General features: G+C 41.1%; 4 protein-coding genes across 16 annotated transcripts in view; 1 reads left to right on the forward strand and 3 right to left on the reverse strand.

Moving 5' to 3' along the window:
* kcnq1.2 (potassium voltage-gated channel, KQT-like subfamily, member 1.2) overlaps positions 1-4,196 on the forward strand; it is a 177,087-nt gene extending 172,891 nt beyond the window's left edge. For both annotated transcript variants that reach the window (XM_085282744.1, XM_085282745.1), the window contains one exon: positions 2,199-4,196. In XM_085282744.1, the coding sequence (XP_085138870.1) occupies positions 2,199-2,345 (147 nt within the window). In that variant the 3' untranslated portion in view covers positions 2,346-4,196. The remainder of the gene's footprint in view (positions 1-2,198) is intronic.
* An 8,441-nt stretch (positions 4,197-12,637) lies between these two features.
* cdkn1bb (cyclin dependent kinase inhibitor 1Bb) lies at positions 12,638-18,059 on the reverse strand. Its single transcript, XM_085282752.1, has 3 exons — positions 15,926-18,059; positions 15,583-15,701; positions 12,638-14,362 (listed from the first exon to the last, which is right to left on the reverse strand). The coding sequence occupies exons 1-2, from the start codon at positions 16,365-16,367 to the stop codon at positions 15,589-15,591; spliced, it is 555 nt and encodes a 184-aa protein (XP_085138878.1). The 5' UTR covers positions 16,368-18,059; the 3' UTR covers positions 12,638-14,362; positions 15,583-15,588.
* Positions 18,060-18,166: 107 nt separating this feature from the next.
* On the reverse strand, positions 18,167-22,337 carry yars2 (tyrosyl-tRNA synthetase 2, mitochondrial). The gene is made up of 5 exons (XM_085282751.1): positions 21,516-22,337; positions 20,893-21,060; positions 20,569-20,724; positions 20,127-20,297; positions 18,167-18,488 (listed from the first exon to the last, which is right to left on the reverse strand). The coding sequence occupies exons 1-5, from the start codon at positions 22,301-22,303 to the stop codon at positions 18,329-18,331; spliced, it is 1,443 nt and encodes a 480-aa protein (XP_085138877.1). The 5' UTR covers positions 22,304-22,337; the 3' UTR covers positions 18,167-18,328.
* Positions 22,338-25,177: 2,840 nt separating this feature from the next.
* Positions 25,178-27,353, reverse strand: part of pparab (peroxisome proliferator-activated receptor alpha b) — an 87,098-nt gene continuing 84,922 nt past the window's right edge. For all 12 annotated transcript variants that reach the window (XM_085282764.1, XM_085282761.1, XM_085282763.1 and 9 more), the window contains one exon: positions 25,178-27,335. In XM_085282764.1, the coding sequence (XP_085138890.1) occupies positions 27,091-27,335 (245 nt within the window). In that variant the 3' untranslated portion in view covers positions 25,178-27,090. The remainder of the gene's footprint in view (positions 27,336-27,353) is intronic.

The following is a 27,353-nucleotide window of genomic DNA, read 5'->3' on the forward strand; positions in this document are numbered from 1 at the left end:
CAGTTTCTTGAAGACATCTGAGCCATCAGAGGATTTTGGTTTGTGTGTGTATGTCTGTAATTGCTAGATAAGTTTAAAGGTAAAACCAAGGTTAAGGCTAAGAATATGTGAAGATATAATCTATCACATTTACTCACACAGTGACCAGGGCCTTTGTATGCTTTTAGCTGCAGAAGATATCAGGCCTTTATTTGAAGCAATATGCTTATATTTATAGGCTGGCCTTTTTTTTCTAATTCAGGCGACTAATAATAAGATATGTTAAAGCATATAATTTTAAGTCTTGATCTCCTTGTCAAAGTTACTTCTTAGTGCTGTTGATGCTGTGGAGAACAGTGAATCTTTATCAGAAAGAATCTGGACAAGGTGTTATTTTAGCAACAAGCAGATTGGGACAGAATGCTGTTACATGTGCCAGCACAACTGTCATCAACACAGAAGCCCGCTGCACTCATAGTGTCACAGTTGGCCTAGTCTAACACAAAGTTAAATAAAACACAATGTGAGGAACTGAAGTAGAGCATGTTAGGCTTTACATTTTATGCAACTGACTTAAATTCAAAGCTCAGGCTTTATTTCTTAACAGGGCTTTTTATAATTGCAGCATTTGCAGGCTTTAGGGGGCGGGCCTTGCCAACCACTCCAACCGTCATTATCAGACACCCAGCTTTTAATAGACTGTTAGTTTTTATTTAACTTCTGTACTTTTTCCCCTAAGTGTGGCATGCTAATGTCATTAGCAAGCTCCATATGCTCATTATTTCAGTTTAACTTAGTGACTGGGTGTTTCTCATATTTAGTAGAGTATTTAGACACATTGGGAAGCTAACAGAGAGTCTGGAAGCAAAAATTACATTTTAATTCATGCTCATTGGTACTGCACTGCTTAGTGTTATTTTTGACATGCAGAATGAACAGAAAAACATGATCTGTCAGAAACCAAGGTTAGTATTACTATTAGTAGTAGTAGTACTTTTAGAAGTAAGTGGTGGAAAACAGTGGTGAAACTATTTTTGAACCTCCAGCTCCTGCAAATAATTAAAAAGTATAAATAGAAGTTTTTCGTTTTTTGTATGTCCATGGATGGGTTTAAATCCATATTGTTGAATGGGTGGATGACTTTTTGTGTAAAGCACTTTGGGGTCCTTAGGGACTAGTAAAAGCGCTATACAAATACAGGCCATTTACCATTTGTTACAGAAAGAAAATTGCTTATTAATTTACAAATGGCCTGTATTTGTATAGCGCTTTTACTAGCCCCCCCTAGGGACCCCAAAGCGCTTTATCATCCACCCATTCACACACTGGTGGAGGCAAGCTACAGTTGTAGCCACAGCTGGCCTGGGGCAGACTGACAGAAGCGAGGCTGCCATATCGTGCCATCGGCCCTCCTGGCCAACACCAGTAGGCGGTAGGTGAAGTGTCTTGCCCAAGGACACAACGACCGAGACTGTCCAAGCCGGGGCTCGAACCGGCAGCCTTCCGATTACAAGGCGAACTCCCAACTCTTGAGCTACGATCACCCCAACTAGATGTAAGCCAGACAAGCCTATTTTTCATTCTTAATACCCAGTAATTCACAGCCTCTCAGATTCATTTATGTTCTTTTTGTGTATATGAAGGTATGTTTATGAGGTCTTGTAAGTAGGTGCTGTACATACATACGTCTGGATGTGCAGTGCTCACTGCATTTGCATGTCACCAGGCAGTCTGCGGTCTGTTTACTTGTGCAACTCAGGTGGAGACATTTATGTATTCACACCATGGCTAGACTGGCTACGCCCTGTTAGGTCTGGTAGTATCTTAGCATCTGTTGGGTGATACACCTGTGTTTACAGTTGGGAAAGCATGTAAATAACAGTGGCCTTAATGTGTGTGTGTGTGTGTGTGTGTGTGTGTGTGTGTGTGTGTGTGTGTGTGTGTGTGTGTGTGTCTGCCCACTTAAGGATCATATAGCTCAACAGCTTTTGTAATGAGTGCCTTTAGCAGGTAGATGGCGACTGGCAGACTAACGTGTCATTATGCAGTCTGTCATTGGGATGACGACTATATTAAAGAGGCAGATGGATATGAAACAAAAGAGCAAACCAAAGCTGGAATTGTTACATAGTGCAGGTCTACACTGTACTTATGTTGCGAGTGTTCATCTCAGAGGTATTCAGCTAACCTAACCTGTTTGGCTTTTTTGCTGCTTTCAGATCCATCAGATGGACGAGAAAATGGACTCGGTTCTACGGATCCTGTTGGAGCAGTTCCCACCCAAAGTAGAGCTGACGTCCAAGCCCTCTATCCGCAGGGTGACCATCCAGAAACGGATGGGTGGCAGCACCGACGAGGGCCCCTGATGTCACAGAGCGGCTCACGTTGGCTACGATGATGTCATCACCAAAGGACAATTAAAGAAGCAGGAGTTCACATAAACAGCCTAACCCCTTATGTGGGGACTTAATAAGGGGGTTCAGTCTTCCGAAATCACCCGTCCCCCCACCCTACCTCTATTCCTTTCACAGTTCCAAATTTTCAAATTAACTTTTGACCCTTGAGAAGAGAACAACTTCTAATTGTCCGCTTAACTGTGATTTTGGACACAAGGGCAAAACAATCACTCGAGCGGGATTGATGTGTGGAAAGCAGACTGACTGGCTGACCTCTTCCTTAGGGTGTATGAGTGTTTTGTTTTGTTTTTTAAGTTTTCTCAATGTAGCTTTGTCTTCTATACTAGTCAGTCTACCCCTGCAGCACAGTCATTCAAGCAGCGACATGCTGCATGAATTTATTTCACTACATTAGCCCTCATAATCGCACTACTCTGTGATGTTAATTTATGTGTGGCCTGTCAGTGAGCTGCATTCCTCTACTGCAAATATTATTCCAAAGCTAACTAACGCCGTAATGAAGTCGTAATGCAATCAAAGCCCTGAAGTTCCCAAAGACATAGGAAAAAGAAACCCAACTCAAAGTCCAGCCATGGTAGAGGAATTCCACAAATCCTTCTGATTACCTTGGCACCACCAATGCCGAGCACACAGTGGAGTTATATCCATAGATACATATCCATCTCGCCTAGCTGTACTCAAACTGTGGCAGGTGTTTGTTGGTAGTGATCGAATAACACGAGGAGGGTAGATGGTTTATCTGTTGACTTTTTCCTACGTTGGGACCGGAGGGGCTGGAGTGGAAGAAATTAAGCTAACCAAATGTGTATGGTCCAGGCTGGGTGGCTAACACGGTGCTGATTTGCAGCTGTGTTAGTGATAATAAAACAGTCAAACCTCTGAGACAAGATCGGACACTGTACAGTCAAGAGTTGAGGCATGATCTGTGTGCTTGCTCGGGGTTTTCCTGTAGGTATCAAGCTCACGCATTTTAACCTTACACCACTGCTAGGATTCTGCAGGACAGCTTCTGTTACCCTCGTCACGGCGTTCCCACTGCTGTATTGCATTTGAGATAAATTTGCCCCATTAAAGCTCTGATTATTTTTTCTCTCCTGAGCTAATTAAGTGTCGAATTCGCGGTAAGGAGAGATTTCTGTCCATAACCAGGTAGTAAAAAAAACACAGTGTAGAATTTAAACAGAACGCTTTGAGGAGCTGGAGCGCTAATTCTGTGTGAAAGCTTTTTGGGAAAAGTCGGCTACCACCGAGGGCGATCGTCTGAAAGATAAAGACAATGCTCTCATTTTGTTTCTACACTCACATTATCTATCTGACAGAGGCCACTGAGGCATGGAAGAAGTAGAAAATAGAAAATAACTCAACTATGGAGCTGTAGTATGAAAGGCCTCCCATAATTATAGCATGCACATTCCTAAAAAGACGAATGCACACACAAAAAGAAGGGCGAACAAGGGAAGCAGAAAGCTCTTTCTCTGCACAAATGTGTGTTTTCTTCTTCTTCTTCTTCTTTTGCAGTGGTTAAAAATGTACTATTATTTATTATCTATTACCTAAAGTGGGTGTAATTCTTCTCCTGTACAGTTTTATAGAAGTTGTAAATAGAAACATTGCCTTATTGTTCTGTATTTATTATAATGTGTAAAAAGAAAAAAGATCAGCCTGGAATATGTCTGCTTGTCTGATTGGTTTAACACATGGTGAGGTTCCTGTTGTCCAGATGGATGGACATGATTGTAAATGATACTCTCACACACCCTGTGCACTGTAGCTCTGCTGTAAATAATAAAACTCCATTTCATTAAAGCTCTGCCCTCCTGTCTTAGTTTGGGAGAATTTGATTATCTCATCTATGCCATAATATAGTTTATAGTTATATAAGCTTATAGCTTATAGTTTTTGTTGTTGTTGTTTTAAGCTAGTTCTTTAAACATCAAGCCGAGAATGGGTCGAGGTAAGTCACGAGCTGACGTTTCCATCCAAATAAAATGTCTCCAAAGCCTCATTTCACTAAATTCCTTTTTAAGCTGCAATCACCACTAAGGAGGAAGAGAAGGGGGAGAAAAAAAACATGACACTTTCACTGTACCTACTTTGAACTTCAATATTCCATAACCCATTGAGCCAGGCATGCAGAGGAAGAGGGAATGCATCTCGTATTACCACTCAATTATATTTTCCTTCAAAGGCCAAAAAATACTGGGGATGTCCCAAGATCAGCACACTTAGATGTGAGATTTAGAGAGCGAGAGAGAGGCTAGAAGAAGGAGGCAGGGCCATCCTGGGGGAAGGGTGGGGAATAGGCAGAGTAAAGTGGAAGAAGGAGGAGATTCAGGAGAACAGCGGGGGCATAAGTGACCTTATGTGAGGCGGAGAGCAGGGGCATTTTCAATTTACCAGAGGGACTACGGGGCGTAGTGCTCCGCTGCTTTTTGTCCTCCTTTGGTTTCTATCACTGCTAGGGGATTTTGGCAGAGAGAGTGCCGGGGGGGGGTGGGGGGGTGGGGGAGGAAAGAAAGCGAGACCCCATGGCTAGCTCCGTCTGCAGAGGCTGCTCTGTGCCTCCCCTTGCTGCTCTTTCATCTCGAGACTAGACAGAGAGAAGAGAGAGAGAGACTCCCACTTCAAAAGGCAGTTTGATCTCAGAAGTACACAGGAACGCAGCTAAAAGAGGATCTGAGGAAGCAGTTTAAAAGGAGAATATAAGGGGCACACTGTCACAGACGCTGGACAGTGAAATCTGGCAGTCCTGGAAAAAAAAACTGTGCAGAGGAGGAATTCAAGGAAGATCATGACCGGACTCTGAGCTGAATCGATGATCCGTGTCGACTTTAATCCCGCCTCCCGACAGAACCTCATCATGCAGCTGAATATGGCCCCGTACAACACAATATCTCAAATCATACAAAAGACTTGCAGTATATTATGTACTTTGTGTCTCAGACATATACAAATATCTGAGGATGAGCATGATCTTCTTTAATAGTGTTCATTTAAAGTAATACGATCTAATGGAATTAAAATAAAATTCCTGCTTACCCAAATCAGGGTCACCAGGGCAGGGGGTAGCCTATCCCAGCTGTCCCCCTGGACAGGTTGCCAGTTTGTCACTGGTCTAACACATAGAGACGGACAAGCATTCCCACTCACAGGCAATTTAGAATCACCAGAATCATCCTAACCTCATACATCTTTGGACTGTGGGAGGTGTCAGAAATTAAAAAATTTCTATCTGTTCAAGCAACTGAAAACTGGGGGGGGAAACAAGCACACTGAAACCCGAGGTTAGATTCATTACTCCCTCATATACTTGACCACGAGGGGCACTTCCAGCACGGTGGTGGTGGCCGGTGACTGGGTGGTGGTTTTCATGCTGGGGCGGCTGGTGGTGCATGTAGGCCACCTGTCTGTAGAGGCCCAGCAGCGCTATATGAAAGCAGATATGTTTCAACAGGTGTGCATGCATGTGTGTTTGTAGTGTATCTTTCAGGATTGTGACAAACAATGTCCGCAGCAGCTGATGCCAGCCACTCTGTCAGGAGTTGTCGCTAAATAAATGGGGCCAACAGTTGCCTAGAGGGCAGTTGCTGTAATTCCTTGCCCTCCCCCACCTCTCAGTCACCAGAGAATATTTTTTGACCTTTAGCATAAAATTTTCTTGGTGACCTAGTCAAGCTGTCATGAAACGCCTGATGTACGCACCCCTGTGATCCCATTAGAGTACAGCCTTTTTAGGAAATGAAAGAGGTTGCTTGGAAGAATAATTTTCATATTCACATTCATATTCATATTGTGTTGTAGAATGATTACTTGCCAAAAAAGTAAGTAAAAACAATGCACATAGCATAGCACATAGCACATAGCACCTCTCTTATTACTTAAAAATGTTATAAGTATGATAAAGCATGCGTAAATAAATAAATAAATAAATGAATCTATCAACAGAGGTTTAAGCACATTACTAGATAACTTGGTGCTGGGGAATTACGCAGTTTCCCAAATATCTAGCTAGCTTAGGCTAGCTTAGCTTAGCAGTTTAGCAAGAAAACAACTACCGCAAAAAATATATTAATGCCATTTGGAAGGTTTTTTTGGTATGGGTTGATGTGTCAGTTTTTACACTAAAGATCACTTTTGTATCGCCCAAACAAGCTCAATGCCCAGTTTATGTGCTATAAAAGCTATGTTCCACACTGTATTCTTCAACAGCTACACTTGCTTCACGTGCTTGACTTCATTCTTTAAATGTTTTAAATGGTAAATGTTCTAAAATGTTCCTTAGGCAGATTCTGCAGTGCAAACATCTCACTTAGCAAAGATATTAAGACTGCCAGTAACACTAAATGAGATACTTTCATTGCTATATATAGCTCACTTACTGCAAATACATGCATATTATGTTAACTGGTGATTCTAAATTGGCCAAAGGTGGAAGTGCAAGGCTGTACCCTCACACGCAAGATGGATAGCAAAATGGATAGCTCTTACATACTGACCCTTTAAGTACTTACTTGTTTCTATCTTTGCGTTGCAGCTGTGTGTTTACATAAGTGATCCCATAATTATTCAGTTGGTCTGTAGGCTTTTCTGCATCCTTTTATTCCTAACTGACAAAACCGTGTTGCTAAGCCGGCTTTCACAAAAGGAACAGATACAGTATGCCCTTTGACCCCTGTTCTGTTTGGTCCAAGCAGGGCAACATTGCCCCATGGGATAATAAATCAACCAGAGGCTAAGAGGTTAGCTCGACCCACTCTGACCTTTGGTCTTATGAGATTTTCCTCAGCCATATGTCTGTGGCTCAGCAGCGGCCCGCCCCTTGCTGTGACCAGAGGAAGGCCGAGCAGCCAACAACAACAAAAGCTCGGATCAGCCCTGTTCAGATCCAAAGATGTGTCTGAGCCGCTCAATTTCACGTCCTGGGTCCAGCCAGTCACAGAAACTCCGCCCAGGGCTGGCTCTGGTAATTGTGACTGGAGGTAATGCGTTGTTAACGGCTGCTGCAGATTTGAGGCGATGTCCAGGCACACTTCCAGGCCGAAGGTGGTGTGTGGGTGGGATGGAGTGGGGATGGAGTGGGGGCGGGGGCGGGGGGGGGGGGGGGGGGTTACATAGGTCATATTATTGGGGACTTTTCTCCAGACAGGGAGAGAATTCCTGGCTGCAAAGCAGAAGGATTTCAGCGGTGCGATGGGGTTTGGCCAGCCAAGGCAGAATGTCCGGCATGGTGGACAGCTGCGCCACCGAGCTACTGTAACGAGAGGGGTGGGGGTGGGTAGTTGTTGTTGGTGGTGTATTACTGTAAGACAACACATATTCTAAAAGCTTTGACCGTCACTTCATTGGTATGTTTAGATGTTCTGAAGTAATTTTGATTAGCAAGAGGAAGTGAAAACACAACATGAACACCAGAATTATTAGAAAAAATTTGCCTTGCAGTTCTTTGTATCGTGGTTTCACAATTAGACACAATTTCACAGACACAAAGGAGGTGTGGTAGACACAGCTTCTGTTTAGGTATCATCAAATGTATGTCACCCTCAATTTAGTATCATTTCTATTGTACGGCTGTAGCAAGCTGCCGAAATCCCAACACTGTCATTTGCCGTGAGTTAAAATTGAAAACAGAGTGAAGAATTGAATTTTGTGAAGTCAGTGTAACACATCTACAGCTGTGGAAAAGCAAAAGGTGGGTTTTCATATGGTGAAAAATCTGCTTTTCTCATCAAGGTCCGTGTTGAGGAACATGCTCATGCATTCTTATGACAGCAATCTTTTCAACACCATAACAGAACCGTGTAGTGTGGAGGCCCCGTGAGCCTCCTGATGATGAGGGCAGCAGAGAAAGAAAAAAGAAACTCAGAAAGGAGGTTACAAAGAAGTCTGGGTATACGGTCATAAAATGTGGGACGTGTTATCGCAAGTGAAAAGTGGAAAGTCGATGGATTTCTGGTTCGACTCCAAAGCAACACTGAAGACAGTTTTCCACTTGGTGTCACACTTTAACCAACAGTGTTCCCTGTGTCAAAGGTTTAGACATGCTGGCAGATCAGCTTGGTGGATGGGATCTAATTTGATGTATACTGTGGTCCGTGATGTAAGACATATTTTGAGTGACTGGAATTATTGCCCCATACAGTTCTTCAAGAGTTACGCAATGTTGCATCATATGGAAATATTTTTGCATCATGTCAAATACAAATCGCGACCTAACACACCCATGCTGCGATCGACTGTGTTCAAAGCTCTTCTGGCTTGTTTACACACAGTTACTGTACACATGTGTAGTTTTCCGTAACAACTATACATTCTTTTGGGGTTGGGGGTGGGGCTTAAATCTCACATGCTCTTTCACCTCAGTGAACTTCCACATATCGCTGCACACACATTTATTCCTTTGGTTATTTATGGACTGACTTACTCCTTTTACTAAAGGTTAGCAGGTCAACCCAAGTGTCAGTATTATCGATACAAACGCCAATATGGGTGTCAGATCAATACTAGTGCGATAGGATCGATACTTTGTTTATTAAACGTTTTAAAAAAAAGATAGACATCATGAAAAATGTCAGAAACCTTTTGTGGGATTTATAGTCTATACCAAATTTAAGCAATAGAAGTTGACCCAAAGTGTTTTAGAGACAGGCACATTGTACACTCCAGGTCTCCAAAGAACACAGTTTCAAAATACATGAAAAGTTGAATGGTGTTTTGTTGGGTAAATCTTAAGAGCTTTACAGTTTGATAACACCATTGTGTGAGATTCCTTGAGGTCAATGAAAAAGGATCTGATATGAAACTGATGAGAGGAAAGACTGTGCTCTGCACAGATGTTTCAGCGGGAAGAGTCGTCTCGATTTCTCAGCCAAATGCATCCAAATACACCCCTCAGCATTCCTGACAGGATTAGTGCACCAGGTACTATCCACTGGTCAGAAGAGACTGGGAGAGGGAAAGAGATAAAGAGACTATGAGTGAGCATGCAGCACAGTCTGCTTGTTTTGTACGTCTAATGCTGCGTGCTTTAGCAGATTTCAATTGATAAGAGATAAAGGCTCTTTGATGGGCTGCAGGTGTGCTGCTTTAATGAGCATTACCCCCCGCCCCAATCCCACCCCCCGCCCCAAACTCCCTCACCTTTCTGTCCCCCCAAACTGCGCCGCAGATGCACATCTGTGCATCTGTCATTCAGAGCTCTGCAGTATCTCTGACCTCTTAACCTCTCCTCCCTGCCTCTCATTCACGCTAACTCTGCAGCATGCACCCTTTGCATACGACACCAGAGTATATGACATACTGAAGTTCTGACAGTGCATCTGCTATTCAACGAAGTCGTTTCCCTGTATTAAAACAGCCCTTCCTTGCTCAATTAATCAAATTCAGCAGTCCAAAAAAACAGTTGAAATTCCATCCCGGGCTGCAGCAAACGCTCAGCAAGTAAAGCAATTTGTATGCTTGCAGACTGTTAGAAACTACACTGGAGAAACCAAGAAACAGACACAGAACGAGACAGAGAGATAAATGTAAGGTGTTTGTTTGTGGCCACTTGCTTTCTCCTTATTCACAGCCTAAGGTGCCAGGGGAACAGCTCGATGACGTACGTTGTGGCCTGGGCAGGAAACACAGGGAGGAACTTGTGGCTTTATATTAAGTGCTGGGGCGCTTAACAGGAAAAGATAACCTGTTTCTGTTGATATAGCAAGGAAGTGTGAATTCTTGGCACATGCAAGATGTTGCAGAGAGGAACAGGCCAACGATGCCTTCCACATCTTTGATTGACTGGCTTACAGGAATTTCCTCAAACTCAGTGCGTTTTTTGTTTGGTTGGCTGTGCTGGAGTGTTACGGGAATGTTTTCTGGGACATTCCCGTTGTTGCAGAAAAGGTGTTTCTGACGCAGAGCTGGATGCTGCTGCGTCACAGCGGTCCAGGTGCACCCTTTTTACTGACCTTTTGAATAAGGAACCCTGTTATTCCCTGTCATTTAGAATATATATATTATTTAAGTGTTGATCCAATAGTTTAAACATTAGATTACATGAAATAGCAACAGCATGATAGAAGTATGCTACAGATAAGGATGCTCAAGCTGTTATACAATTTATAGATATCTATATGAGAGTTTTACAAACAGTGTAGCATTTGGGAAATGTGTGCAACTTTTACACCAGCATTGTACAAATATACTTGAAGAAATTTGAAAAATGCACCCATGTAATACAAGGCTGGTGTGAATATGTGGAATGATGTCAGTCTTATGCATGCAAAAACACCTGTGACTGTTGCATTTTCCTGGAAAAAAAACCCAACAACAAAAAACTCTTTTGACATTTTTTTATTTACATTTCAGAACATGTCCCTTGAGTGCCTCATCAGCCTGCGTCATTTCACAACTTATAGCACTTTGTTTTTAAATGATCACCCTAACTGTCAAAATCCCATTAAAGCTAATGCATTTTATACATATTATGATAGTAAAAAACTTATTTGGTATTTCATTCATCATACATTTAACAGTATCACGTATATAAGTGACACTGATGTACACTGAGTATTACAGATTGCCTGAAACACAGTACTTCCACTCTTCTGCTCCATCCAATCAATCACTCAACCAATCAGGCACCCAGTCAGCCATTCAGTCAGTTAGTCAGCCACCTAGTCTGTCAGTCAGACACCAAGTCAGTCAGTCAGTCTGCTGTTTGGGTAGGGTGGAGGCTCATAGACGGGGCCTTTGTTTGAGCAGAGAAGCCCCAGACACAACAGTGGCCAGCCCTGGGCTCTTACAATGGCTGTCCACACAAAAGCCCACACACTGGGACAATGGGACAAGCTCAGAGTGGGGGTGCATGGCTGAGCTGAGGTTACCCACCTGCACACTTCAGGAGTGGACCCATCCCCCACACACTTTTACCGTACCACACCACTCACACCCCCACCATCTCTTGGGCACACTCAAATGCACAGCCTCCACCCATCCAGCTTTAAAATGCTCTAAGCACAGGTGTCTTCCTGTGCTGCTCATACAAGAAGGAAGTTGGGAAATTCTGTGCAGTGAAAACATTTAGTGAAGTTACTAGAGGTCAAAGAGCATCTCAGCACAGGTTAGGGCTCCACTTTTAGCATACATCACTCAGAGTGACAAGAAAGCTGAAAAGTACAACATTAAGACACTTCTGTTTAATAGAAACACCAATTTATTTGAAGTAGCATCACTGAGTCAGTTTTCTACTGAGTTTCAGACTCACGACAGCCAGATTGAACAACACTTACTCTGAGGAATTCTCTTTATATTATTATTACTATTATTATCAAGTACTGGATGAAAGTTGGTGTACAATGGCACATATGTGTTGCCTGATAGCACCTGTAAGAACACCTTTCATTTACTAATTCATCCTTTATTTGATCTTTTTCATGTTTCAAGTGGATTACTGTAGGTGATTTAATTACAAAAAAAAAAAAATGCAAATTATAATTTTGACTGATTAAGGGTCAAACCAAATCAATACCTATGTGAATTAATTTTAAACATATAAAAGACATAATTATGATTTTTCAGTTCGAAGATTAAAATGTATATAAGTACAATACTGAGCTTGTGTGCACATTGCATTGTACACATTCAAAAAATTACTTGAATTAAATAAAAATTTATAAAAAATAAAATTTTGATGAATTTGATATATTATAGAAGACACATGTATGAAAGAAAAGTTTTTAAAAAAAAATCACTCTGGGTCTTCCAGTTACACACTCCCTTATTTTCTTACACACACACACTTTTTATAGACACAGACAGATGCAACTAAGCCCATGTAAATAGTGAAAAAGAAAAAACAAATGGTAATAAAAAAAATAAAAATTAAAAAAAAGCCTAACAAAACAAAAAACCTGACTTGCCTTGTTTTACTTTGCATTCAAAAGACTCTTGTACTGAGATTAAAAGCAAATGAAAGCCTTACCCATAAATTACTAAATGTTACTGGCTGCAGCGAGTGGTCTGCTTTCCCCACTGTCTTTTTGATTGGATGACTAAAGTGTCAACCTGCTGCTCATAGTGCTGATGGAATTATATTGGGAGTGTCACTGTATTATTCCAGGAAGTCCACCCACACAGCTGTTGCAAATACTTTGTACGTCCCAATGATTTGGGGAATGAACAAAGCAAAAACTATTTTCATCCTATTTTTCTACAAACCAAGTGTGTAATTTACACCGAGTGTAAGAAGGAACCACAACTCATTTTTTTCTTTTTTAATTGATTGCAATACATTTTATAACCACACATTAAAAAAATGCACATCAAAATATTTTACCAGGCTCAGTTTGCAACCTTTATAAGAAAAGAAACAAAACACTACCAAAAATATGGTTTTACAAAATAAAACAATTATAATAAAGTAAATGCCACTTTGGATAACCGTAATCAAAAACCCATATTTTTTTATTCTACATAAAAAATAAAAAAAAAAAAAAAAAAAAAGGCTTGACATAAATAAGTTAGTATATTTCTCAGTGTTTTTACAAAATTATGTACAAAGGTACATTGCAAAGATTTACATAATACACAGGCATGGTGACTGCATTCCAGAGACGAGCTGTTTTCTGTCTCCATTTAGGTGTACCCTGGTCTTTTTCAAAAAAAATAAAAAATAAAAAAAACCACACTTCAGGCAAATAAAGGGAAGCTTTTAGATGCTCATGTGCATCCTCAGCAGGCTAACAACATTGATGAGAAAAGTACAAACATCTCTCGGTTATCACAAAGTAACACAATGTGAAGTCAATTGAAGAGCACAAGCAGTGCTGGCAAATATATTGATGCAACCATGTATTTGGTATTGTAGGACATTCAACCCTTTAACAAAAAAACCAAAAAAACCCAAAAACAAACAAAACCCCTCACAAGCCTTAATGTTCATCAAACAATAGGAACAGTCAAAGAGAACTCAACCTGTGCAGTTTGTATAGTCTTTGTCCTTCAATATCTGAGTACCTCGCAACTCCAGAGCGTGGGAGGGAAAAAAAAAAAAAATCTTATTCCAGGATTAAGCTGATGCTAAAAGCACCTCAATTACAAAATAAATATCAAGGGACTTAAAGACTGTCCTTACACAAATATTACACTTCTTCCTGTTAAACTAGATCGTATAGGAGAATTTACACTTGGTGACACTAGACTTAGCAGAAAAAGGGGGGAAAAAAATTATTAAAAATCAAAAAAAACGCTACATTTGTACCATTCTTCAATGCTGAGTTAGGAAGATGACGAGGGAAGAAACACTATTAAGAAACCGTAAGAAGCCAAAATTTTTTGTTTTAAATGTAGCAATTAGGGACTGTGTCAACACCCCCCCCCCCAAAAAAAAAGAAAAAAGAAAAAAAATTAAAACAAGAGAACAGCATTTTGGAAACATTTATCAAACATTGCAATTCAAGTCAAATCAAAATTCACACCGTTTTACATAAAGGATTTCTTTTTAAATCATAATGTCTTATGTGCTACATATGGAGAGAAATAATATATGTTTATATATTTATATATATATATTTTTTTTTATTTACACACAGGTAGTTAAAAAAAGAAAAAAGAAAAAAGAAAAAAAAAAGGAGCAAAAAAGTAAATTAAACCTAATTGCACACTGCTACATCGACTGCTTTTAGAGGAAGTAACTTTTAATTAAGTGCCAAAAAATTTAGTGTTTCTATTCAGTGCTTCAACAGCGTCCTTCCCAATCTTCAGGAAGGTTGATATGTTTCGGATGCTGTGTAGATCCTCTTCCAAAAAAACAAAACAACCCCCCCACAAAACAAAACAAAACACTAGACTAAAAGCAAACAAACAAAAGAAATTACAAAAAAAACAAAAACAAACAAACCCTAAAACAAAACCAAAAAACAAACCAGCCAACACTGAGGTTTCTCCATGTTAAACAAGGAGGGGGGAGGCATTCATCTTCAGTTCTGTGAGACAAAACAGATGAAAGAAAGAAAAAAGAAGCATAAGAGGTTGCAATGATGACACTAATGTGGGCATTGTGCAACAATTTCTGCAAACAAATAAATGAATAAATAAAATAAAATAAACTTAGTGTGGTCTAAGGGGTAAACCTCAGAGCAGCAGGAGACCTGAATGAACTAATTAGTTTTGTACATGTATTAATACATAAATAAAAACTGATATCAAAAAAGAAAACCTGGTATAGTTTTACATTAGCACCCCTATTTAATCATGAAAAGATCTGAAAATGCCTATGAGACAGCCTTGTTTGGGGGTATTTTTTGATTTCTACAATTAAAAAAATAGAAATAAATAAAATGCATTAAATAGAAGTGACCACCCCCCAGCTTTGACAGTTGACATCCTGCCATAACAATGCTGATTGCATGCCTATTGGCCGTCGCCCTGGCCAGTACACACACACCCACACACTTGCTTTCAGACCTGCACGACTCTTCTGCACACTCTCCACCGGCAGGGACAGATGTGTGTTGTAACGTTAGTGTGCAACGCGTGTGCAGCACTGCACAGAGACCAGCCCCTTCCCGTCCCTGCTCTCAGTTGCTGACGTGTTACACTACTACACTGTTGTTCAGCACTTGTTTACAAGTTTCGACGGAAACTCAACGGACTCACCGTGTCAGACAGCGGTTAAATGTTAAAGATCTTTAAAATGTACAGGCATTATTTGTTCGTTTGTTTTTCCTTCCCCTGTTTCACCTCGATCGCAGTGTATCGACAGAGCTCTCTCTGTCCGAGTGGAAAATTAAAAACCAACCCCCCCCACAACCCCTTTTACTCCCTCATGTTTCTGTCCCCGCTCATTAATGAATGAGACAGACTGACAGCACATTTGAAGGACGTGCACAAAAGTATGCAGACTGTCAAAGCTGTGTAACATCCAAATCTTATTTAAGTGAACTGAAAGGGTGTTTAAGCTGAATTAGAATGCCTCCTAATGGTTTAAAAGCGGTATCAATTTTTCAGTAAACGAATAACCAGATGTTTTTGCAGATTTACTCGTTTTCCAAAGGTACCCCCAGTTGGGAGATGGAGTAGCCAGTAAACAGCCTACTGTAGTTACACTATGCACAGAGCTATTTTTTTTTTGTTACGAAATCTTTGCTTTTCCTTAAGAAAAATATGATTAAAAAAGGAAAAATATTGCATGAACAGTCTTTACCTTTTCTCACGTTTTCCTCTTGGGACTGGTCTTTCTGGGCGTGTGCTCTGCAGAGTGACTCCGACTCGGACAACTAACATCTGAGCTGCTGTGTGACCTCTTGCTCGGAACAGGGGAGTCTGCAAAAAGCAAAAAAAATAAAAATAAAAACAAAAATTTCGTCATTTCTTAAAAAAAAAAAAAAAATAGTGGTATAGTGTTGCAGGCAAACCCCACTCTTTATAGTGCTTTTTGGGGCCATGATTTTCAAAATTTTATTTTCGGTGCACAAATCAATACGCGATCAGCTGCGTTGCTCAGAAACAACTGATGTAAACGGGTTAAACTGGAGCGTATGTAGTACCGTGACACGCGTGTCTTTTCCTCAGCGCTGTACACTGTTCCGTGCACTCCATTTGCCCGTCAGCCCTGTCGGGATCTTCGCTCGGAGGCACCACAACACAACTGTGATTCCCGTTAAGATCCACATTGTTATTCCCAGTGGAGCAGACGCCTTTCTTCGTAAGCGGCTGCCGAGTGTAGAAGCCCGGCAGGTCTCTGCAATCCACTAGTTTCCACTCGAACCTGGAGTTGGCCCTCGGCGTGTCAGTGGCGAAGTCGAAGCCCCAGTGGTCGGAGGCGCGCTCTTCCAACTCCCGCAAATGTCCCTTTAAATCCCTCTTTAACTCTTCGTGATCCACCGAGCCGAAGAGGCTCCTGCAGGCTGACGGTTTCGGGTGTTCAGACAGCCGTGAGTCCGTCCGCTCCAGCGTCGGGCTCCCGTTTGAAAGTCGAACATCTGACATTTTGCTCCAGCAAAACACGCAATTTTTTAAAACAGCCTGGAGCGTCCAGTTTTTCACGAGGAGGGAAAAAACAAAAACAAAAAGGCAGCGCACACACACACACACAACACTCAAAAACAACGGTTATCTCCTCGTCGCTGAGAAAGCTCCAAAAAAAGCGTGAAACGCGTTATGCCATGCATACGTCGGAATGCAGACGCGAACAGCCGCCGTGTTGTGAAGCCCTGCGTAGTCTCATCAAAACAAAGTGCTCAGGAACTGAAGGCGCTCTGTCAATTTTGTCCCGTAGCGAGAGAAACTGCAGACAGCCCTTCTCTTTCGCCCAATATGGCGAAAGGTTGATGTGGGGGTAGGGGCATGATTGACATGCTGAGCTATTTAAATTCCCGAAGAGGTCGCTCATTGGTCAGAGTTTTTAAGCCCGCCTACTTTTCTTAAGGTGGACCGGCTAAATTAAGCCGCTCTGATTTCTTTTTTTCTCCTTTTCCCTTAAAACAAAAAAATATCAGCGTGTGAGTGTCATGTATATATGTAACTCTGTATTTAACGTATAATAAATAACTGAGTGGGGGAAGAGGATGTACAAAAAAAGGTTATTGATAATAAATGTTGTCATGGCTGTGCCAAATAAGAAAAATTATAATCTTTGAAATAAAAAATAGCATAACAAATCATTCCTAACAGGTGCAGAACAATTAACTTAAAACAAAAAGAACAAACAAAAAAAAAATTGTGCCAATCTGGCTAATGTGTATCTTTATGACATGCCATTTCCACCAATTATCTGCACCTCAGTGGTTAAGGTCAAGGTCAGCACACATCAGACTCTGTCCACACTGCCACCAGAACCCAGAGCGAAAAAACAAAACAAAAAACACAGTGCTAAAAAAAACAAAAAAAACAAAACAAAAAAACCCCACACAGTATCAGAAGTCAGCAAATTTAGAAATTTTTTTTTTTTAAAAAAAAGAAGCCGAAAGTACTCAATGTTAAAGTTTTTCCCCCGACACCTCAGGAAAAACTTGGCAGGTTCGCACAAATCCCTAGCGTTATCCAAATCCCATTAGAAATTACCAATAAAAAAAAAGAAAAATATGGAAAATTTTAATTTTATGTTTTTAACCCTAATCTGGAAAAAAGTAGGCAGGGTGTGCCAAAGTGCAAAGCAGTGATCTCTAAATTTACACTGACTCTCATATTGAGGACACTAGATTAAATGTTTTGATCATTACCTGCAAGGAGGAGGGATCAGTAATCTGCTAAAAATGAGCAGATGTGTTGCTTTCAACACAAGTCAGGTCAACAATAATGTACAAATTCCTGCTTTGAATTGAATTTGAAAATAATAGTCCAAACTTCTTTGTTTCTTATTTAAGGCTCTATTTAAAAATGTGATCTTCAAGCAAAAGTACTGTTTGTTTTTAAATTTATCAAGCTTTTTTTTCCAGCTTCTTTTTCTTTATCGTCCAAGTTTTACACTTTTCCACTGAAGGGGAAAAAAACAAACAAAAAAAGCCCCCAAAACAAGAGTGATGTCAAAAAAGATGCTCGCCTCAGGTTCTGATCAAGATGAAACAAATTGGATTTGCTTAAAATAGAAGCAAGCAACCTGCAAGAAATGATGCAATTTAATTTTACTGTGAGCAATTATTTACTTAAGAGGTCACAGCAGGCTATGTGCTGCAGCTGTGGCTGCTGGCTGGCCACCATTAATTCTGGGGCAATGATGCCCCCTAGTGGTCATCACACCGCCTCTCAATGTCCATACAAAGTAACCAGGAAGCAATCGTGATATCAAACGCTTTTAATAGAAATGTTTTAAATAAACATTTAATCTGTACATACACATATTTATATCCAAAAAAATGGAAATGATCCTTCCTGACTCTGCTGAGGTGTAGTCGCCTACCTTCCCAGTTAGTCCATTATAATATAGTGGTCTCCTGCTTGATAAGGCACCGTCAGAGGCTAAGCCACTTGATAATGTAGAAGTTCTTCTTGCCCACTCTGAGCAGCGTGAGTCCATTAGCCAGGATGTGGAGTTTGGGGATCAGTACCTGCTCCGGGTTGTCTGTACGTGTGTGGTTGATCCACACTGCTCCATCTGAAACCATTTGATACCTGCACACAAACATTTACACCATCAGTTAGGACAGGGTTTCATCTTGAAAAAGAAAATCTAAAAGTCATGTGAAAAAGAAAGTACACCCTGTATTCTTCCACAGGAATTTAGAGAGTGAGGAGGATCCAGGAGCTGCTAATCAAATGGACTTAACTGATCTACAAGTGTGAGCACCTCTAAAGGTTTTGGCAGTTTACTGGTCTGAGGCATTCGGGCACATGTTAACATAGTGCCAAGGAGGAAAGACAGCAGTGGCTTTAACAAGGTCATAAGGTCAAATAATTTCAACTCCATCTCTGTACAGTCAGAATGATTATTCACAACTCGGAAACATTCAAGGGAGCTATCAATCCTCAGATAAGTGCACATCCCAGCAAAGGTCAGACTATGCAATGTTCAGAGAAACTCCAAAAAACCCCAAGAGATACATCACAGACAGTAGAGGCCTTTGTTAGCATTTTTAAATGCGGAAGTTCATGATAGTACAATTAGAAAAGAGTTAACAAGTCTTATTTGGAATCGTTACCAGAAGAAAGCCTCCTCTCTCCTTAAAAAACAAGCAAGCTGTCCTTTGAATAAACAAGACCAATGTGGATATATACTTGACCTTCACATTTGGAGTGAACCAAATACAGCAAATCACAAACACCTCACACTGACTGTCAAGCACGGCGGTGGAGGGCTGATGATTTGGGTTCATTTTGCAGTTTTGCATGGCTTGGGTAGTAGCCAGAAGAAGGAAACAACGTACTTTTCAACAACATTTTTGAAAATACGTTAATCTGATCATGACATTTTTATGCTGGTAACCTATAATTATGACACATTTAACTGTTTACATGTTGCAGGGCTGTTGCTACATTATACACCTTAGATGTGGCAGTTATCTTGGCTGTAGCTACATGACAGCAGAGCTAGAATCAAAGAAAACGCTTTTGTTTTCTACAAAAGAAGCTTTTTGAAATGTGGCGGCGTGAATGTGACTGGTTGCTATCGTTGCACTAAAGGCACACATCAAACTGTTACATGGTTACAGGCTGTAGGGGCAGCTGCAACCCAGCTAACACAAGCAATGCTTTTTTTTTTCCTCAGGAAACCAGCTTATGAAATTTGACTGCGTGATCGTGACTGGGTGTTATCGTTACACCTCGGACACAAAGAAGTTGTTGTGGCTACCTGTGAGCGTTATCACTGAAGAACAAAGAGACCACAAACTCCTGCACCTGCTGCAAAAAAACACTACTCTTCAGCACTTGTGTTCTACAGGATAGAAATAAAATAGCTGTGACAGTCAACTCAAAAAGGTTCAGATGTTTTTCATTGAAGATTTTAGCTTCATTTACTAAAAAATTATTTGGTTAACAAAATTCAGCGGGCTGGAGGATAGAAACAAAGTATCGATCTTATCTTGCTACTCTCGTTCTGATACAAATACCAACTTTGGTATCGGTGCTATCGACATTTGGACCAATCCCCCCACCTCTATTTCCCAGAATGTGTAACTGCATTACACACCATACACAAAAGATTACACTGTGGATCTCTGGGTGCATGTATGCTCACACTAACAAGCTCTATCAAAGCACTACATACCACTCTGGTACCGCATTTAGATAAAGGAGAACTGGGGTGCTTACCCTCTGGGACCCTCAGGGATGGCGCCGACCTTGCGGCAGGCATCTATAACAGTTGTCCCCGGCTCCAACAGCAGCTCATGGAAAGGTGCCTCCCTGAAGAGTTCCTGAAGCTCCTCATCACTCATTTCCTCCAAGGCTTGCACGCTGCTGTGATAAAGTGCATTGGTGCATCTGCAATGACGACATTAAATATGACCATTCTGTCCACATGGAAGACAGAGGACATGGGCAGCCACAGCAAACAAAGACTACAGCAATGAGCACTTTCCTCTTACTGTACTGCAGGCATAACATTTTCCACTTTTTGGCAGAGCATAGTCCTGCTGTTCTAAACACAATGCACTTTGACTCTAATAAGTTACAGCGTAAAAGAGCTCTAGATGAGGATTCAAGAAAATAAAATGTATAATTTAGGGGAATAAACACACAGATCAATTCTAACCTCTTTGCAGTCTCCAGGCCCTCCTTTCCATGCACCAGTTTTGTCACTTCAGCAGCCAGTCTTTTGTGGGCGAGGCGTTTACTTGGATCTTCTCTCTGTTGCTCCATCAGTTTCTCTACCTCTGCCAAAGGCAGAAAGGTGAACAACTTCAGATACCTACAAAAAAAAACAAAAAAAAAACAGCCCACACAGTACACCTCAGCATCCTATGACTGTGCACCGAATACTTACTTTCGGATAAAAACAGGGTTGCGATGAGACGTTTGTGGATATTGCACTTTCATTAAAACTCAACAAACATGATCAGCCTTCACTTCCACATACCCTTCCACACTGGCATCAGGCTGCCTGAGAAAGAACTGGTAGAGTTCAAAGGGTGACGTCTTATCTCTGTTGAGCCACACTGCATTGCCTGCAGTTTTCCCCAGCTTGTCCCCGACAGTGCTGGTAACTAACGGGATGGTCAGGCCGTACACCTCCTCGCCGCTTACTCTGGAGAAAAATAACGTTTTCAGTGTTTCAAGGCAGCCTTCAGGGTAAATCTGGCAGGCATGTGTGTGTTTTGGTTGGTAGAGAGACAGGCAAAAAAAAAAAAAAAAAAAAACCCAACCCAAAAACATCTTGGTGGTATAATTGGGTGTAGAACTTAATGTCTCAAAAAATTTGATGTATGTGCATCTAATGATCAAGAATATATAGTGAATTTGCAGATTTTATAATGGAGTCTGAAATACATGCAGGGTTTATCCACACAAAAATAGCCTAGTCCTGCTTCAAAAGGTGGACTGCATTGGACTGTCCAAGCATTTCACTACATATCGTACTGTGTATGACTGTGTACGTGACAAATAAAATTTGAATTTGAATTTGCAGGCTTATCAGGGACAGGTAATTATGAATTAATTAGCCCAGTACTGTAACAGTAGTGGGCTTGGAAAAACATTTACTTGTGAATGTACTCATGGCCAGACATCAAGTTGCCCAGTTGGTCGGTGCCTCCAAGCTGAATCTTGCAGCCGTATATTTGGTTCAGGTGGTGGAAGTCATAAGCTTGGAACACCTGGTAGGTGAACTCTGTCAGGCTCATGCCCTCGGCGCTCTTTAGCCTGGACTGCACGCTGTGGCGGCTGAGCATGGTGCCCATCCTGAAGTGTCTTCCAGCCTCCGACAGAAACCCCACCACGCCCCAGTTCTTATACCAGCTCAGGTTGTTTAGAACAGTCACGGTTCCCAGCGGCCTGGAACCGTCGTGAAAGTGCAGCTCGTGGTTGGTGAAGATCCTCTGAATGCTCTCCCGGATGCTGTGGGTGTTCGCCTCCACCACGTCCGCGGACAGCTGCTCCCGCTCGCTCGTCTTCCCGCTCGGATCTCCGATTTGTGCCGTGGCTCCTCCGAGCACCGCGATCACATGGTGTCCGGCGCCTCGGAAGTGCAGCAGGCCGATGAGAGCGAGCAAGTTCCCCACATGGAGACTGTCGGCTGTGGGGTCAAATCCGCAGTATACCGTCTGAGCACCGGATTGGAGCAGCCGGGGGAGCTGCTCTTGGGCTGCGTTTTCTGGGAATGAGTCTTTCAGAACGCCGCGTTTGTGCAGAGAGAGAAGCAGCCCGTGGTGCGCGGAAGAAGAAGAGTGAAATTTAGACCTGAGTGTGAGGCAAAGAGTGGCCGGCCCGAGAAGATTACAAGAGCCACGCCGCCACACATAACAGCAGATACCCACCATGGACGCAGCCATGTTGGACAATGTGACAAGAACACGGAGGTGGAACTGAGTAGAAGCTTGGGTCGTTTGGTAGGAGCAGAGCGCCCTCTGGTGCGGTGGTTCTCAAGGAAACGCTTGGGTATACTACCCGCAGTTTACATATACTCATCGTGGGCATGAATGCTGTGGTCAGTTTGGACTTTTAATGATTTCTTTGAGCTATTTTCCCCCTCTGATGCGCAGGGAAGCAAAACAACGAAATGACTTTGCTTGGACCAAGAGTGTTCATCTTTAATATGCACACAGAGGAATTTAGAGTTATAGGCTCTTTCAACAGCCTCTTTGTTGATGTACACAGGACCTGTGTCTGTTCTCTTAGACCAGGGGTGTCAAACTCAACTACACAGTGGGCCAAAATTCAAAACTGGAACAAAGTCACGGGATAACATTAATATTTATTAAAAAAAAAAAAATCTTCCTCCAGATATAGGAATGAATCTTTTCTTATGGACTCAAATAAGTTTTGCTGGAAAACTGAATATGGAACAAGCAAAGCTTAATACTAAACAATATATATATTAGCTGTATAATACCAGTAGGCCAGCTCTAATAGTAATTTGGTATGGCTTCGCGGGCCAAATGTAATTAGGCTGCGGGCCAGAGTTTGACACCTATGTCTTAGACGGTCTGAAGTCCACCACAATCTCCTTGGTTTTGCTACCAAGGAGACAGTGTGTGTGTGGTGAGGTTGTTAGTGGTGCACCGTGCCATTAGGTTCTGCACTTTATCTCTGTATGCAGTCTCATCATAACTGGAGATCAGGCCAATGACCGTTGTGTGAACTAATGGTGTTTGTCACACGGGAAGGTTGACAGTCATGGATGAATTGGGCATAAAGAAAAGGCTCAGCAGCAAATCCAGGGTTCTGCAGTTTAGACTACCAGTTTGCTGGAGTTACCCGTTTTAAAATGACCCACAGGATCAAAAGTATACATACAGCTCATCTAATATGTGGTTAAATGCCCCTCAGCAGTCTTGTTGATGGCACCTTGGTTTTGTATGTGCACATCTTGGTGTCGTAAAGATGCATCTGAACTAGAAACCTAGCTCTGGTATAAAAAGTAAATAAGGCAATGTTATAATAAAAATAACTTGCACTGACTGGCGTTACCTACTAAAGTCTGAACACACGATACGTAGCAGATTTTAAAATCACTTTATTTTTAAATCCATTCAATCTCAATTTGTTTCATCGTTTAAATGACTAAATATACATTCATCAAACATTTACAGTATTGTTATCAAGCCACAGTACACATTAACAACACATCGAAAGGGAGACTCCATGGTCTCTTTGCATGACACTACAGCCACAGAAACAAGTTTAACTCAGGAGAGAAAAAAAAAAATCACGTTTCTAAATCCTATAACTGCTGCCCCAAGTAAGCCCAAGTTTTTCTTTTCTTTCTTTCAGTTCAGGAAAAACAAAAATAAAGGTAATCTTAATCTGTATTGTTGTTGGTGTATGCGTATTGTAAGGCAGAGCACTCTATACTCACTCCAGAGTGAATGAGGAAGGGAAAACAGTACTGTCCTATATCCTGAGCTAGTTCAACAAAGGAAGACTACGATTCCCTGATAAAAGTTTAAAAGTCCCTTGACAGTTCAACACACAAAAAAACATTCTTAAGGGAAAGCTGACTTTGCAAATTTACATGACATCTTGTTGACATTTTAAGTTGCCTTGTTGATAAAGTTTCTAGCAGTTTTTTTTTTAATGTTTAACATTTAAAAAGTCTGTATTTTTGAAAAGCAAATCCTTCACTGTTACTGCCCAGAAGGGTGCACATTGTATAGAATGTACAGTGACATTATTTTCCAGCCTGTGGGACCCTTTTGTGTCACAAACAGCTAAATCTAGCTGAAGATGCCAACAGTTTACAAGTGTGTGCGCAAGAAACTTTTTAAATTTTATTTATTTTTTTTAAATCTGGTGTTTTATGGCACACACTAAGGCACACACAGGTTTGTGGTTTTTCCCCGAGCACACCTGGGATGAGCGAGTCCCAGGAAATCTGCAAGGTTAAAAACTGAGCTGCGCTGAAGTGGGTCTGACATTCTGTGACCAGATATATGCAAGTAGAGGCAGTTTAAAGATCAGTAATCTACTTATGGCATAAGAAATGCTTGGTAAGTTATTACAATATAGCAGCGAGTGAGAAAAGTCAGACAAAAACAAAGAGAAAAAGCACGATGAGATCAGAATTGTAAAACAATATACGTGTTTTTCTCATTACTGCAACACATTTACTGCTATAGCATGTGATTTAATGGCAAATTACATTACGAGTGCATTCAGTTTCTCTATAAACCAACAGAGATATTATGTGACCCCCCCACCCCCCCCCCCAATCTGTGCATATATTACCCCCTTTGTTTTCTTATGTACAACCTGAGATAAAAGCATTAGAAGAAGGGATTAGTACTGGATGATCAGTGCTAAGCTGTGCCTTCACATTTCCTATGAAATGTTTTGTTCCTTTTTACTCTTCATGGTAATCAAAAGGTCACAGAGGTCAAGTTTATAACTAACCACTCAAACGTGTAAGCTAGTGTAGCCCTGCGCAGACCACGCATGCTTGCAGTTTAAAATTCTAGTGCTTAATTCGACAGATAAACGAAGTGCAACTTGAAGGAACTGAATGCACATTATGGTCTAGATGACTCTCCATTTCAAAAATTCAGATCTATGGATATGCAGATTACCAGTTGCCCTGTTACACCTTAAGTCTATTTACAATGTACTCTTCAGCTGTGCCATTTCAACTAAACACATGTGAGATTTTGTTATTTTTATATATATATATATATATATATATATATATATATATATATATATATATATATATATATATATAGTCATACTTCAGTATAAAAATACGATTCGATTCAAAGACAAGCATGACGCATTTAGACCAAAAAAAAACAAAAAAACAAAAAAAACAGTACATAACTACATTTACTGTAAATGTTCAAACATCTGAAAGTATTCACCCAACTTACGAATACAAAAGTCAATCATCATTAGTACCTTGTTTACCACGAGAGTTAAAAGCTGGGGTGAGCAGTCAGTGTGAAAGCTTCAGTTATGTAAAGCCTGCTCTGATGTTGCGATGTGTTACAAACATAAGGAACATTTCTCTGAATTCAATGATCATTTCAGGACAGTGTGAGTGATGAGGCAGAAAAGGAGTAGCGCCCTCTCACAGAGAGTCAGATGTGTATGATCCGAACTATCAGAAAACTATGCATGTTTTCAGCATTCCCTTAACATAGGTCCTCTGATGTCCACCGTATGTATTTTATATTAAAGGCAGTGTGACAACAAAATGCAGGAGCGGCACTTTCACATGGAAATGTGCCTATTTTGTTAGATAGCAAAAAACACCAAAGCCAGAGAATAACTGAGTAGGAAAAGGGCTACAGACTCATTTTTCTTTTACCTGCATACGTCCAGATTGACTGTCTTCTATAACTGGCCAAGTGATTTCACAGAGAAAACTAAACAAAGGAAAGTGTGACAACCTTTCAACTAACAAACTAGATGTTTCACCAATGAGGCCTCATCACTGTGGTTTTCTCTTAGCTGGGAAAAATAAAAACAATTACATTTTCATCAGGGAAAAATGTGCACATAAGATTGTTAAATCTTAACTAACACGTGTGTTATGAGGACCAAACAGACAGTTAAACACAATAACAGAGAGAGAGATTCGCTGAGTGAATTCATGTGTCGCCCGTGTCAGAGTTGTATTGTGGTTAATAACAGTGTTAGCCCTTTAATACCAGAACACACATCAGGAGGGAGTGCTAAACACCTGTGTATGTCTTTTTTGTCCTTTGAAACCTCCATTAGAAAAGTGTCACATTAACATATCACAGGCATGCTTGTGCTTCAGTGCATTGTGGTGCATGTACACAGTGAGTCTGAACTTTGGGCACTGCTACCTAATTTAAAAAAAAAAAAAAAAATAGCATTCCCAGTACAGTTTGTGGACAACTTAAGCACTAAGTCGTATTTCTTGTTAAGAATATTAAAATAAAAGAAAATAATAATAATGATGATGGCAATTTCTACTGTGTCATTAAGAAGTATGACTTCGGGGACATGACGTACAGATAAAATGGTTATGTTCAGGACGTGACTCCACAGAAAAGCTTGAGAATCACGGTGGCGGGCTGGTGTGCTCATAACCACTGGCTCCTCAACCGGCCACATTTTGGTAGCCAATTGAGGAGAAGCTGCCTTGATTTAAACTGCATAATTGCTGCTGTTATTAAGTTATTCGTGCATATGGCTCGTTGCTGTAAAACATCCGGCTGGAGTGGCAATTATAAAGTTCACTTTTGTTCTTCAAATTAGGGTTACCTCAGGGTTTCACCAAGGAGGCGACCTTACAGATGTTTTAAAAAAAATATGGAAAAAAGAACATTTAGAGTTTGGTCAGAGATTGCATTCAGTGGTGTCTGGACAGGGGCTCAATCAGCTGTACAAAGTATCTTAGCATACATGATTCTTCTGCCTGATAAGGTTCACACACAATGAAGTGGAAAGCACTTTGTCAAATCAAATGAATCATCAGCCTCCTTTTTCTTCACCTTTAGGTTCCCTTACACTGGACAGACACCAAAGCTAACCCTTTAGGGTCAGAGGTTAAGTGGTTCAACCCCAGTATGTGGACGTCTCCTCTTCTTTTCAAGTCCCCGCTCAGAAGGAGATGGTTTCTTGTTTTCCTACTGTGGTTATACCTCCAAAGTCTTCAGTACATGTCTCTGTAGATCTCCTGCAGGAGCGGATGCAGTGAGGTGTCCTCTGTCTTTTTGATCTCCTGCACAAGCTGTGCGTGCTCAGTGACTAACTGCCTCAGGTCAGCTAGTTTCTGCAGCAGCTTGGGGAAGAGGAAAGTGTCATCGGGGTGATTGGCCAGCAGATGGAGCTGCAGGACCTGGACGATGCTCTCCTGCATCACCTCGATGTGTGCCACATTCACCAGGCCTGGCCGGTCTAGCCAAAATGAAAATG

The sequence above is a fragment of the Mchenga conophoros genome, linkage group LG7 (genome assembly GCF_057382185.1).
Source record: "Mchenga conophoros isolate Kocher_MC1m ecotype Shallow Benthic linkage group LG7, M_conophoros_male_GT1.1, whole genome shotgun sequence".
NCBI classification, from domain to species: Eukaryota; Metazoa; Chordata; class Actinopteri; order Cichliformes; family Cichlidae; genus Mchenga; species Mchenga conophoros.

What these genes read in the sequence shown, in the direction of transcription:
- cdkn1bb (XM_085282752.1), bottom strand. Translation starts at nt 16,367, where the DNA reads ATGTCAGATGTTCGACTTTCAAACGGGAGCCCGACGCTGGAGCGGACG. An exon ending in GAAAAGACACGCGTGTCACG is followed by an intron (nt 15,702 to 15,925) that starts GTACTACATACG and finishes TGCTTTTTGCAG; the next exon opens with ACTCCCCTGTTCCGAGCAAG.
- yars2 (XM_085282751.1), bottom strand. Translation starts at nt 22,303, where the DNA reads ATGGCTGCGTCCATGGTGGGTATCTGCTGTTATGTGTGGCGGCGTGGC. An exon ending in GGCCATGAGTACATTCACAA is followed by an intron (nt 21,061 to 21,515) that starts GTAAATGTTTTT and finishes ATTTTTCTCCAG; the next exon opens with AGTAAGCGGCGAGGAGGTGT. An exon ending in CCTGATGCCAGTGTGGAAGG is followed by an intron (nt 20,725 to 20,892) that starts GTATGTGGAAGT and finishes TTTTTTTTGTAG; the next exon opens with GTATCTGAAGTTGTTCACCT.